Source organism: Pelodiscus sinensis, chromosome 20 (genome assembly GCF_049634645.1).
Source record: "Pelodiscus sinensis isolate JC-2024 chromosome 20, ASM4963464v1, whole genome shotgun sequence".
NCBI lineage: Eukaryota > Metazoa > Chordata > Testudines > Trionychidae > Pelodiscus > Pelodiscus sinensis.
Genome location: NC_134730.1, coordinates 26609235 through 26623710, shown reverse-complemented (window position 1 = coordinate 26623710; position 14476 = coordinate 26609235). Strand labels below are relative to the sequence as shown.

Here is a 14476-nt window from a genome sequence, read left to right as displayed (position 1 = left end):
TGGGATGCCCCGCTAGGATTCCCTAAAAATAACATTTCCAAACAGGAAATGCAAAGGTCACCTAGACGGGGGCCTAGCGCGACTGCACGCGCTTGATTTGTTGACCCTGTCTAGGTTGAGGGAAGACGCATGCGCCGAAGACTCAGGAACCCGCTGAGGTGAACCAGGCCGGTAGTCCGGCCTGCAGACATGCGCAGTGAAGCGGCACGTAGCCAGTGCGCAAGCGCGATACGGAAATACTGCGTAGTGCAGTGGGGGCGTGGTCCCTACGTCTACGCGAGAGGGGGCGGGTTTTGGTGCGCGCGCCTGCGCAGTAAGGGCAGTGCCCCGCGGATGGGACAGTGCGCCTGCGCGGAGGACAGCTGGGCGGGGGAGGCGGGGGGGAGGATGAGCCAATGCGCTTGCGCGGGAGGCGGAGACGCCGGAAGCGGCTGTGAGAGCTGAGGAAGGGGCTGAGTGTCGGCAACGGGGGCCGCGGTCTGGGCTCCGGCCGGAGACACCCCCCCCCCCCGCCTCTGAGCCCCGCCCCCTGGAGCCCCGCCATGAGCTGCCGGCAGCCGCTGCCGAGCGAGCGGGGAGCGCGGCAGAGGTGAGCGCGGGGGCGGGCGGGGCCTCGGGCTGAGGTAGAGGGGCGGGGGCGGGGCCGTGGGGGGAGGGGTAGCGCGGGGGGCGGGGCCGGAGCGTGGCGGGGGGAGGGGCACCCTGAGGGGAGCAGTGCAGTGGTGGGGGGGAGGGGAGGTTCGGTTCGGGGGGGGGCTGCTATTAATACAGTGAGGGGGGGGCACGTTGTGCCCCTGCCCTGGGCCCCTCTCGCGCTGCTCCAGGCCTCTGTTCGCCCCTCCCCGCTGCCCGCCAGGGTCTGCCTGCAGGGCGCTCAGCTGCCGGGCTCCGAGGGAGGGGCTGCGTCATTGCCCTGTCGATGCTGGGCTGGGGCCCCCCCCCGCGGTCCAGAGCCAGGGGGAATGGCTGCACAGCAGTGAAGCGCTCAGTCAGGTGTCTGGTTGCAATAGAAACATACCCAAGGTGAGCAGCCTAAGCAAGCAGTCGGGCCTGGGAGCAGGGTAACCTGGCTCTTCCTCATTTCCCCCTCCTCTCAGCCTGTTCCATTACATCTCTGCTATGGAGAACAAAACTCTCCTTCCTGCAGTGTGGCTGTCATCCTCCACTCAGACCGCTCTCTACGTCCTCACACCTTGCAGATGCTTTCCGCATAACATAGCTAAGATACTGTCTCGCCTCTCTGTCTCATATCCTTTCAGAATGGTGCTGCAAAGATACCTTTCTAGCCTGTCACATTGATCATGTCACCTCTTTCTTATCCCACAACTGATTCCTTCTTCTCTATCATATCAAAAAACCTACTTGTCTGTACTTTCAAGGCCCTTCATTACACAGCCCTGCTATCTCTCAGTATAATAATGTCAGTTCCCACTGCTGATTGGCTCACAATTCCTGTCATCCATCTGTTAGTACCTTTATGTTTTCTTCCGTGCTGTGCCTCATGTTCGGGAAGCATTCCCTGTAATCATTCATAAAGCAACTTCATTATCCTTCTTCAGATTCCTTCTGGAAACTTTCCTTTGCCACAAAAAGCTTGACAAGGGGTAGGCTGGTGATATCTGAGACCACATCCTATCATACTGATTAGTATTTTACCATGGTTTTCTTTTATACCTCCATCAGTTCATCTGTATCTTTCTCTTGTCTTAATGCTTAGTCCCTGCCCCAAAGAGCTTACACTCCATCTCTGTTCTGTTTGCACAGCACAAGCACTGTGGCTTCCTGGTCCATGACTGCGGGCTCTTAGAGATCCAATTATACAAATAAAGATGCATCATTATTTTGTTATCCAGAAGGCATTGACTAAATAACAACTTGTTTACAAAGGACAGAATCAGTACAAAAGCCAAGTTTCAATACAAGTGCCATGTTTAAGCCCATTATGCGGCATGCAGTGATTTCCAGAAGCTAGAGCAGCCTAGATTTTATATACCAGCAGGTTATGGCTCTGATTCTGACAACCTTTTGTGTGTTACCATCATCATATAAATTATGAGAAAGAGTTATGAACCACTAATATTAAGGTTTTGCCAGTTCATAAAGAGATAGATACATCTTAAGAGGTTAAATACCTTGTGGTTACAGTTAGTTTGTCTTCATAATATCATGAAGCAACAGTGATGTCATAAAAGGTTGGCAAAGCCATCCTAAGCAGTGAGAGATTAACAGGACTGGCCTTTAATGTTATGTTTTTCAAAGCCTCAGTGGGATGCTTTCTTTCAGTGTTTAAAGAAATGTTGACCCGGAATCTTAGTTAACTTAAAATGCTGTCAGAGTCAAGAGAATAAAGCAAGGCATCGTGGGTGTCTAACTGCAGGATCCATATAAACAAGATGAATTTAATTGGGTAGCTACTGAAAATTTAGTCACTCCCATTCTATTCCCTGCTGCTTTCCTTAGTCAGATGTCATTCAGAAACCCCAACCTTATTTTTAGAACGTCTGAGTATTAGATAAATGTTTTACATGTATTGCTAAGACATTCAAAGTAGTCTAGAGAATTTAAACACACTTTTCTCTTTTGGTGGAAGATCAGTCCAAATTCTTCCAGCTGGTTATGCTGGTTATGTAGTGAGAGAGGGAGATGTATTTCCTAGTACTTTCTTGTCAGCAGCTGTGGAAAAATATATGTTCTAAGCTGTTGGGTTCTTGAGACATCCAATAAGTAGCTGTAGCTTATGGTTTTTGCTGTTTATTTGCTCACAGATGTTAGAGAAGAAACAGGTAACCCAGGAGCGGATGGGGTAAAAGGAACTGCACGTTTATCTTGGACATTCAACACAGTGTCCAAGTGGCCCCGAATTGGCAATAGTCAGAACCTTTTATCTATTTTAGTATGTTAATTCACACGTCTATCACTACTTTTCCTAAAACTTTATTTAGTAAGGTTAACTCCCATAAAATGAATATTAATAAGCAAATAATGAATACAATTATACCCACCCCTAATTACTATTTATATAATTTCTAATTGAATCAACAGTTTCCTATACTACAAATTAACATGTTACAGAGATTACAAGGAATTTGACCCTGAAGATGTTATGCAGAGCCAATGAGGATAAGCAAGAGACATAACAAAATAGAGCAACTCCATAGTTATCTAGTTTCCTAGGCTATGGAACAGAGAGAGAGAGAGAAAGAGCAAGTTTATATATATATCAAAACATAATACTGGTCTTGACTGGACCCTATCATCCCAAACTATGAAAACAAAAGGAAAAAGCATGTTTAAGGGTAATGCTGTGGCTGAACCCTGAACCGCTAATGCAAAAGGCCATTCCAAACCTATTAATTTTTACCCTCCACCAACAACAGATTCATGGGGTTGTCTACAAAGTGAGGTAATTTCTCTTAAATCTTTTCCCATAAATTTCTTCAGGAAGAGGAGACGGAATGGCAGTGAAGAAGATGGCCACATCCCACAGACAAAGCGTAGTACCAGAAATGCTGTTCTTCAGGACTCCTGGGACACTGAGGTGAGAGATTTTCCAATTAGATTCTGATTGACTTAATTTTGTAAGATGGAGTCATAACTGCAATGTGTATAATTGTATTAATGGAAATCAGCTAAGTAACAGTGATTTTTTTATGACATATCTTGAATATAAAATTTTGAGGCTTGAAGCACAATCAGCATGTTCTCCATTGCAGTTGATTATTTTTTAATGATTTTGTGTGTGTGTACTGTTTTATAACAATTAATTTACTTGAATTGGGTGTTGTACAAAATATATATTTTCAAAATGTGTTAAGCACTTCCCATTTAGAAAAGAGACATTTTCTGCCCCAGAGAGTTTATAGGCACACTATATGCAACACAATAGGGAAGACAACAAGGGAATAATTTGGTGGTAATGTATGGTAGCTCTGTCTGGCTAGACACACTACTTAGGATCGCAGAGTTTTTTTCTTGTTTATAACAAATGATTGAAAAGTAACGGAAAACTAATGAGCACTCTTCCCTGTGCTAATAGCCTGGTAAGTGTTATGATGCACAGTGTTCTTTAGTAAGCAGTGGTGTTCATTGGATATTTGCAAAGTACTATATGGGTGCCAAGTATTTCAGTTTTTTGTGGGGAGAGCTTTTTGTGGTTAACATGGGACTTGGACTTTAGCTATCTGGATACTCCTATCTCTGCCATGTACTTTGTGTGTGACATTGGGTGATTTCTTAACCTTTCTGTTCCTCAGTTTTGCCCAGCAATAAGACATTGTTAACCCTAAGGCACGGTTAGAGTGAAAATTGAGGGTCAGTCCATTGAAGTCAATGGGAAGGCTTCCATTGATTTCAGTGGGTATTAGATAACATCCTAAATTAGTTGTTTTCATAGCACTTTGAGATCTGCACATGGACGTTGTTATGCAAGGGCTAAGTAATAACTTTCTAACTTTGAGACTTAGTTCCAATGCTTATTCCCAAAATAAACAAGTGGTGTCCAATGCTGCCTAAATTACTGTACATGTTGACACTGAGAAGCTAGTACAGATTGAACCTCTGTGGTCTAGGACTCTTTAGTCCAGCAAGATCTGTGGCCCATTAGGACCACGGATGTTGCTCGACCAAAGAGCCCCAGCCATAGAGGTTGCCAGCAGATGGGAACTCAGCTGGCAGGCAGCCTGGAGGGCCAGTGGCCTGGAGGGCCAGGAAGCCCAGCCAACTGCTGGAGCAGGAGGAGGCACGAGCCCTGCCAGCTGAGAGCAGAGCTCCGCCGGCAGGAACACGAAGCCCCTGGTGGCTGGGGGTGTGGATCTGCTGGAGGCCAGGGATAGGGATCCCCTACAGCCAGAGGCATGGAGCCACTGGCCGGGGACAGGGGAGGTGCAGAGCCTCCAGCCAGGCGTGGAGCCCCACCACAGGCTGGGGGCAGCACATTGGCCAGGCCGGTGGCCAGGAAGAGGCCTAGTCACTGGATGGGGGCCAGGAGGGGAGCCCTGGGAGAGCTCCACGCCTGACCTGCCCTGGTCCAGCAAACTCCCTCCTTCAAGACCACTCAACTGTATGTGCATTGCTGAATTGTAGTAACTTTCCCATTGCACATCTTTCCCAGTCTATTTGTAGTAGAGAGTTCCTCATGTTTGAGATGGTAACGAGAGTTTTCTAAATGTGTTCATGGAATCATGGTTGTGGGTGTGGGATTTTTCATGTGTACACCACTTATTGTTAAGCCTGGCTGTTTGTCATGGCAAAAAAAGAGAAGGTGTGTACATGTATTTCAATTAGTATAAGCTGCTAGCTTTGGTACTGTATTTTAACAATACAAAAAGTTGTGTGCTACATCATTTTAAGCAAAATACTGTTTATTTTATTGTCATGGCTCTAAACTATTTAATTTTAAAACAATATGAAAATTCATACCCCATCCGCCTATTTGGACTTACTTGTAAAAACTGGGGGACGGACGAGTCTTGCTGCTTAAAGGAGTGGCTGGTATGATAGACCATGACTTTATATGGAAAAAGTTTAACAAGTTGTTTGTCATGAAAGCCCTTGGCTGCTTTGACTATCCTTTTACTGGAAGTAAGACTTCCTGGGATGAGCTTGCCCTTTGGTTCTTGGATATAACAGCAGGGCACAAATATTGGCTTTCCATTTTTCACATTGAATCACTTATCCAACAGAAACTTCCAGGTGTGTTAAGCAGCTTCTGGCAAGCCAAGCTTTGCCAGAGGGAGCAGGGGGGAAGCAGGAAATGGTGCTGGGGGAAGCAGGCTTAAAAGCTAGTTCCTCCCAGCACCGTCTCCATGGTGCTGCTTGCCTCTGTCAGTGGCCGAAGGCAGATTGGGAGGAGTGGGGGGAGCAGGCGAGGCTGCTATGAAGCAGCCTCTGCCGCAATGGGCCCAGGCTTACTGTGGGCAGAGGCTGCTCCGGCAGCAGCCCATGTTCACAGTGGCCCGGGCTGTCCTTGGATAGGGGCTGCTTTGCTGCTTTGACTCTCCCTCTCCCCTGCCCCTCGGTGGACAGGGGCTGCTGCCGGAGCAGCCTCTGGCCATAGTGGACCCAGACGCGCAGCAGACAGAGGCTGCTTTGGCCAGCAGGCAGCCTGGCTCAGTCCCGCTTCATGCCAGGTCCGAACCAAACCCCGCAGTGGCTCTGCAATTTAAAAGGCAGTAGGAGCCAGGCAGTTTGCCCCCCAGCTCCTACTGCATTTTAAATTGCAGAGCCACAGAGGGGTTTGGTCTTGGATCTGGTGCGAGCCGGGACTGAGCCGGGCTGCCTTCCCTTAATGACTAATTGAACAGTGAGTATACATTCTGTGAACTACTTGATTCGTAAATGAACCTCATTTTAACATCCCTATTCCTGATGTTGTACAGAAGAAGTGTTTCTGCCTGGCAGCTCTGGCAGTAGACTTAAAAATCTCTCTGCCTATGTGATCTAAACTTCACAATTTCTATCACGGATGCATTCAGTTTATATAAGAAAATTAGATATTACTATTTCAGCATATCTCTAAAGACATCACATGGCAAGTTGTGAAATTGAATCTTGTGCTCAAGGTGCATGAAGATTCTTTATTTATATTGCTTTGACATATGGAGCTGACCATATGTAACATCTGTGCTTTGTAATTGACAAATTGCCATGAAAACAAGGCAACCTCTGCTCGATAGAACAGTTCCAGATGGCTGAATTTGGGGTTCACAAATGCACATATTAGAAAATAGCTACATTTAGGGCATTGTGCAAATGTTAAATCTTGGTTATTGCACTAGCACTCGGAATGCTATGACATGTTTTCTGTCCTGCTCAGGCGTGTGGTTTTGCATTAAGACTTTAACTTTGCTCCTTAGTCATACTAAAGATCTCCATTTATAAACTACCGTATTTTCCGGCGTATAGGGCGACTGGGCGTATAAGACGACCCCCTATCTTTTTAATTAAAAGATAGGGTTTCATCTTATACCCCAGCGCCCTTCCGCCTCCTTTGCTCCCGGTGTCCCTGGTCTGCTGGAGATGGTCCCCAGCAGACCAGAGGCACCGGGAGCAAAGCCGCCAGGAGCGCCTGGGCTCCCCCCCCTGCCGGAGCCCCTCCGCGGCTTTGAAAGCCTGGGGGAAGCCGGCGGGGGGGCATCCCAGGCGCGCATGGGCTGCCCGCCCGCCGGAGCCCCTCCGTGGCTTTGAAAGCCTCGGGGGAAGCCGGCGGCTGGGCATCCCAGGCGCGCATGGGCTGCCCGCCCGCTGGAGCCCCTCCGCGGCTTTGAAAGCCTCGGGGGAAGCCGGCGGCTGGGCATCCCAGGCGCGCATGGGCTGCCCGCCCGCTGGAGCCCCTCCGCGGCTTTGAAAGCCTCGGGGGAAGCCGGCGGGGGGGCATCCCAGGCGCGCATGGGCTGCCCGCCCGCCGGAGCCCGTCCGCGGCTTTGAAAGCCTCGGGGGAAGCCGGCGGCGGGGCATCCCAGGCGCGTATGGGCTGCCCGCCCGCCGGAGCCCCTCCGCGGCTTTGAAAGCCTCGGGGGAAGCCGGCGGCGGGGCATCCCAGGCGCGCATGGGCTGCCCCCCCTCCGGAGCCCCTCCGCGGCGGCGCGGAGGGGCTCCGGAGGGGGGGCAGCCCATGCGCGCCTGGGATGCCCCGCCGCCGGCTTCCCCCGAGGCTTTCAAAGCCGCGGAGGGGCTCCGGCGGGCGGGCAGCCCATGCGCGCCTGGGATGCCCCCCCGCCGGCTTCCCCCGAGGCTTTCAAAGCCTCGGAGGGGTTCCGGCGGCGGGGCATCCGGCGTACAAGACGACCCCCGATTTTTTGGGGGATGTTTTTTAACTTCAGAGGTCGTCTTGTACGCCGGAATATACGGTAGAAATTTGGGTCCTGCCTTCAGATGCACATGTGTATATTTTTGCCTCCTATATAGTCTGCTCTAGCACACATGGGTTTGCTCTGTGCTGTAGCTGATTTTGTAAGCTGCCTGGTGATGAGGCCACTTTAAGGGTTCCATCTTATACCACCCATAAACCCCTAATGATGAACAGAGTCATCAGCGAGAAGCAGCACTAAGAACTTGTTTCTCCTGAGGAAGAATGAGGATCTTCATTATTTCAGCTAATGTATGTTCCTTCCTTCATGAATAAGCTTTCGCTGTTGGACCATTAGGAAATGGGGTTTCTATAATTGGTTGGTCAGGCTGAGGACAGGATACCAGGTCGTTAGACCTTGCTCCATCAGCTGAGCGAGTTACTGTGTTATGACTTGCTTTGAGAACCTGAACATGGTTCTGCCAAGCACTGCAGGTAGGGTAGCTCCCCCAAACGTTCTGTGGTAAGGGAGGTCTCTCCAGCTCTTTATTGTGATCCCACATGATGTATGAAGGCCTATTCCCAAACTTGTCTCAGACTCAGAGAATAATGGTCTAAATCAGGGATTCTCACAACAGAAATCATGGTGGTCTCAATCTTGCTCTGACCACTTTTCCTAAAATACTTTATGGGGGAAAATGCACACACCTGTCCAAATCGTTGTGTATTTAGGAAGGGTCTTTTTGCAGACTTAATAACATCATGTCCAGTTCTCTCTGTTCTTTACTGCAGTGGCTCTCCACCTTTCCAAACTACTCTTCCCCTTTCAGAAATCTGATTTGTCTTGCAGACCCCAAGTTTCACTTCACTCAAACTACTTGCTTACAAAATCAGATACATGCAGGAGTTTCACTGCACACTATCACTGAAAAATTGCTTACTTTCTCATTGTTACCATAGATTTATAAACTAAATAGATTGGAATATAAATGTACTTTCATTTTAGTGCATAATATGTAGAGCAGTATAAACAAGTCATTGCTTATATGACCTCTTTAGTTGGTACTTTGCTAATGCTTTTTGTGTAGCCCATTGTAAAACTAGGCAAATATCTAGATGAGTTGATGTATCCCCTGGAAGACCCTGTACTCCGAAGGGACACGTACCCCTCGTTGAGGACCACTGCTTTAACAGACTTAAACAGTATAGAAACACATAAGGTGCTTGCATGTTCTTGGGTTTTTTTTGTTTTTCATTTTTAGACTAGTTGACTAGTAAATCTGTTTCTGTGAACAGTGTTTTGTTAATGCCTCTTTTCAAAGCACAGACTTGCAAGCCAGATGGGAGGCAGTGAAAAGAGAAAGTAACAAAAATACAAATACAGGAGGCCTCCGACCTGTGACCACCAGAGTTCCAACCCCCCGCACTTACAGCCATTTTTGTAAGTGCAGAAGGGGCCGGAAACCCCGACTTTTGTCCTCAGCCTGCATTTACGGCAGGTGCATGGCGCCTATCGTAAATGAGGGTTCGAGTTATGACGCTCCCGGCTTGCGACGCTTCCCCAGGAACGGATTGCGTCGCAAATCGGGGGCCTCCTATATCACTTTTCACAATACTTAGCTTTGGCAAGCTGGGAGACAAATTAAGCTCTGCATGAGGAGATGGGTAGGGAGGCAGCAGAGACCTGGAGGGATGGATGGGGAGGCAGCAGGAAGCTGCAGGGGTGAGCCTGGGGCCCGGAGTCCTTTCTGCACCCGGCACCAGAAATGAATACGTGTGTAGGTGAGCCTGGGACCAGCACCTGCCACCACATAGCTGGGGGATGGAGCGTGTGGCTGAAACCTGGATGCAGCCAGAGTCTCGAGCCAGCACACGTGGCCAAAGGCAGTGTGTGTGTGAAGGGGTGAGTCCGAAGCTCCACTGCCGTGGTCAGAGCCTGCAGCCCCCATGCTGAAGGGGAAACCCCCTTGTCCCTGGGAGAGTGGGGATCTCTCATTAGTTGCCTGCTTCTCAATGGGTTGGGGGACCAGGGCAACCCCTGCCGGTGGCCCTGGGGGAGAGCCACTGCTCCTTGCCGCTCAGCTGTGGCTGCACAAAAAGCTCTTGGTGGCCATGTGTAACCTCGGTGTCCACGTTTGAGAAACACTGGTCTAACTGGCTGTATGCTTTGCTTGGTGCTCCATTACAGAACAGCAAAACAAGCCCACACGCTTGACTGATCTCTTGTGTTCCAGTTCTGTTTTTGTAATTGTAGCTGAACTGAAGCATTGTAGCTACTTGGTGTATGTACTAGTAAAGTGGGGTAGATGTGACAGATGAATTTTGAAGATTCCCTTCAATACTGAAGATGTTTGAAATCCTTTTCCTTGATCTTGCCTTTGATATCCATCTATTGTTGGGTAGATAATTATGATTTCAGCAGTGATCTTAAAAAGGACCGTATGTGCCTAATTATGGTCCTCTTTCAATAGAAGAATTTACAACTGTTTGTTAACAAGGTACGTCTTCAATGTGATTTGGGCAATAAAGAGCTTCACATTTTGTATCCGTTCAAATAAACGGAGAACTGTTTGACTGAGACACCTGTAAACAGCCTTAGAGGTAGGAAACGCGTCCCAGGACACAAGCTATGTCACATTTTCACTTAATAGTTACAATTAGAAAGCTTTTAGAGACTGGAAACTATATTCAGTCAGTACTAAAAAGTGTGTTCTGTTATGACTTAAAAATTTAAGTATTACTACTAAGTACTGATCATAGTTTTTACCTTGATTTTCAGAAGGTGCCTGTAACGAAAAACTGTAAGGAAAGCAGGATAAACGAAAACAAAGTGTCCTGTGCGGTGGGTTTCTCTCCAAGGCTGCTGTAATTTTATGAGTGTAAAAGTGCACAGTTTATATTTTATGCATTAAGTAATTTATGAAAAATGAGGTGACTTAGCAAATGTGAATTAATGACCACTATGTGCCCTTCTTGTGTAATCTCTGCCTCTGTATGGTATAACAGCTGTAGGAAAAACAGCCAGTCGTTCATACAGCATTGACTGTTTATTGTATTCTTAACAAAGGAAGTTTGAAATACCTTTTTAGTTGACCTGGTGAATTCTATTGCTCAGTGGTCTTGCACTGATTTCAAATGCCCATAATTCAGACTCACCGTTTCTATCAGCCTCAGCTTTGTGTTCTTGTTTTATTTTATTATTAATTATTATTATTATTATTATTATAATAGTTGACCTAAAAAAGCAAAATGGAATCGCTTGCTGTTATGGTGCAATAATTAAAACCTGTTATATAAATCGATTTTTCTACACTCTGCTTAACTAGTTTGGTGTCATGGTCCATGTCAAATGCTTGCTTTCATTAGCAATCTGATGAGCATGGATATTTTTGGCTGATTTTTGGAAGTGGTTTCTGTTGCAGTCTGGTCTGGTCTGATCTGATCTGTGAGCATGCATTGCTCCAGATCCTAGGGTAAACCCTTCAGTGTACTCTTTCTTCGGTAGTAGATTCTTTCAAGGGGATGTACTGAGGCTTTGCCTACTTTGAGAGTACAAACATACAGTTGTTAGGGATGTAAAATCCCATTTAATTCACATCCCTACTGGATGTATCTTATTGGGCTTGCTTCTGATCAATATAATTGCTGCTGACTGTTCTTAAGAAACAGTACTCTGCCAAAAAAATGCATAATGGCTGCCAAATTTTGATTTATATAATACACACATTACTTGTATGATGGTGCCTCATACAAAAAGCTGAAGTGGCCTTGTATTCAAACTAGAAGTTGGAGGATAAGATGGGATTTGTTACAGAGAGATGTATATATTTGCAAACATTTCTCTTCCTTTTGGCCAAAGTAATGTATGCTAAGGTAAAGGTATGCTATCAGATGAAAACTTTTTTTATAAATTACTGAAAAAAATTACTAACAATAACCATAGATTAAAGTCTACTCTATAATGCTCACTTCTTAAATTTAATTCTCAGTGGATGGTAAATTAACTGTTTTCACTTTCAGATTCTCAAGCCCTTAGCACAATGTCAGTGTGAACACTACATGAGAATAGCAAAACAGGAAACTGTTTAAAACAAAAACAAATCCATTAAAACATTAGTTATCCTTAAACTTGTTTAGCCTAAACCACTTGGGCTACATCTTCATTGTGAGTTCTTCCAGCAAAAAATATGCTAATGAGGGACTCAGCATAATTTGCAATCTCTCCGGGACAGACATAAGGATCTTGCAGAAAACGGTTTTTTTGCACAAAAAAGTCCACACTGCTGTTTTTTGCTCAAAAACAAATGGCAGAAATTATGCTAATGAGATTGCAATTTATGCTAATGAGTCCCTCAGCATATTTTCTGCTGGAAGAACTTGCTGTGAAGATGAAGCCTTGATGTCTTTTTGGAACACCAAAAATAAGCTGTGTGCGTGTGGAATACTGAAAATACTTTATTGGTGTCATGACCATTAAAACCACGTACACATTTTATTCTGGTTACAGAGAAAAAAACCTGTCCTCTTATGCAAGCTAAATCATGAGTTCTGTCTTGCTTTCTGCATGAGTGATTTAGGGGCTTGCTGTTTATTGTAGCCTTGAGGTGTTTGGGTAAACGTTTCCCACTGCAGTATAAAATGCATTATGTTGCAGAAAACTAAGTACAGGCTGGACCTTGCTGGTCCAGCATCCTTGGGATCTGACTGGTCCCGGATGAGGGATTTTGCCGGACCAGGGGAGGAACCGCTCCACTGCTGCTGGCTCCCACCCCTGGCCCAGCCCGCTGGCGTCTTAGCTGGCTCTTCACCTCCTGCTGGGCAGCCACATGTGCAGTGCTGGGGCTCCAGGTCCCACAGGGAAGCTGCGTGCATGTCTCCCATCTCCAGTGGGCAGACCTGCCATCAGCTAGCTGTGGGCAGCCTAATGCCCTGCCAGCCCCGCAGGGAGCCTTGCTACTGACCCTCCTCTGGGATTCTCTAGTCCTCCAACATCTGTGCCAGACCATGGAGATTGCCAGACCAGAGAATCCTGGTTAAGTGTGTCAATCTGTACCTGGTAGGGATGTGAATGGTTAACCAGTAAGGGCTGAGGCGGCTCCTATCTGCAGTGAAGGGAAGGGGGCGCTCTAGCCTGTCCACAGTGTTGGAATGGCCCCCCTGCCCTCCTCCCCTTTAATCGGTTAGATGGTCAAACATTACATTTGACTGGCTAACCCATTAAACAGGTTTTTACATCCCTAGTTCCAGGACAGAAATCTAACTTGCAAATGGAATGGAAACGTATACCCTGTTGCTTATGGTCCCATGACAATTTGGGTGTTGTGTGTCCTATGCGCTTTGTGTGATGTGCATAGCTGTTCTGAACTTGCTTACTGACAAATGAAAAAAAGTGTGTGTGTGTGTGGGGAGGAGGGGGTGGATTTTATGAAACTTTACACCTTACTCTAGAGATTTGTAAAATTTACTAAAATCCTGTTCTCATTTCCAGTTCTTAGCAGACCAAAATTTAATTAAAATTCACTTGTGCTAACACAAGTAATGGGATGAAGTCTGAAGTCCTGATTATAAATAACTGTTAACCTGCAGTTTTCCATAAGTTGGGTCAAACAGCCCTAGTGAATAGTGGACACAATTAATTGCACATCACCTGGGCTTCCTGAAATGTCTTTGGACTGACCCTCATTAAAACAGCTGGATGTGCTTTCTTGGCATTCAGTAGATTTATTTATCAATTGTCCAGACTACAGGTGATCTATGAAACTCTGTGGGAGGGAAATACTGAGAAGAATTCTTGCTTAAGCTGTAAAAATATGCATAGGAGGGGAAAAAAAAAAAGCATTACCTTCCTGTTAACTTTCTCTTTGTTTCATAGTCCTCCAGCAGCGATAGCAGCAGCAGTTGCAGTAGCAGTAGTATCAACAGCCCTGACAGAGGAAGCGGTCCAGAAACCAGCTTAAACCAGATACTTGCAGCATCCAGTCCTGTCACCCCCCCATCCTTCCATGAGCAGTCTGCACTAAGTCAAGGTCCTTACTTCCACATCAACCAGATCCTGAAGGAGGCACACTTTCACAGCTTACAGAACCGTGGACGCCCTCCTACATGATGAACCAGCAGTTCCTTGCCTTCTGTGAAGGGACAGCACTGTGTAGATTTGATATTTCAACTTAAAAGTTTGTTAAAATTGCACAAAACGCCTGTTGCCTTTTCAGTCTATATTTGAAATAACAGGTTAACAGGAAATTGTTTACTTGTGGTTTGCTGCACTATTGCAATGCAAAAGGGGCTTTGAAGCAATTTTTATAGGATTATTTTTGGGGTGGGTGTCAAATACATGTACAATGAGTCCGAGGAACCCACATCTGTATTATAGGCGTGCATAATGAGTCCAATTCAGATTGACTGCCTAATCTGTTAGTTAGCAACTGTTGCTTTATGTAAAGTCCTTTCAAACGTTCATCTTCAGTTTTATAAATCTTTTTTAATTTCAATAAACTAGTAACCTAGTTTCCATGGTCAAGTATTATTTGCAAAGCTGGAGAGTAGTTAAAGGGACACTCGCTGCAAATGTCTAGTGGTATTGGTATCACCCAAGATCACTAACTGGAGAACTTCCTGTGCAGTGTAGTGAGCTGGGCCTACTAAACTTTACCTTTAGTCCTCCACACAGCGGTAAGACAAACAGTTCTT

The 14476-nt window shown here is 46.4% G+C and overlaps 1 protein-coding gene across 6 annotated transcripts; it reads left to right on the top strand.

Annotated features, from left to right (window-relative positions):
- The first annotated feature begins 328 nt into the window (after nt 1-328).
- On the top strand, nt 329-14293 carry VCF1 (VCP nuclear cofactor family member 1). Of its 6 annotated transcripts, none has more exons than XM_075904018.1 (4): nt 339-589; nt 3442-3538; nt 10566-10628; nt 13659-14293. In XM_075904018.1, exons 1-4 carry the CDS (start codon nt 543-545, stop codon nt 13890-13892), a joined length of 441 nt encoding a protein of 146 aa, XP_075760133.1. In that variant the 5' UTR covers nt 339-542; the 3' UTR covers nt 13893-14293. The 6 variants fall into 6 exon arrangements, with proteins under 6 accessions (XP_075760134.1, XP_075760133.1, XP_025038396.2 ...); XM_006119080.3 differs by lacking the exon at nt 339-589 and adding an exon at nt 790-1023; XM_025182612.2 differs by lacking the exon at nt 339-589 and adding an exon at nt 2230-2407.
- Nucleotides 14294-14476: the final 183 nt, after the last annotated feature.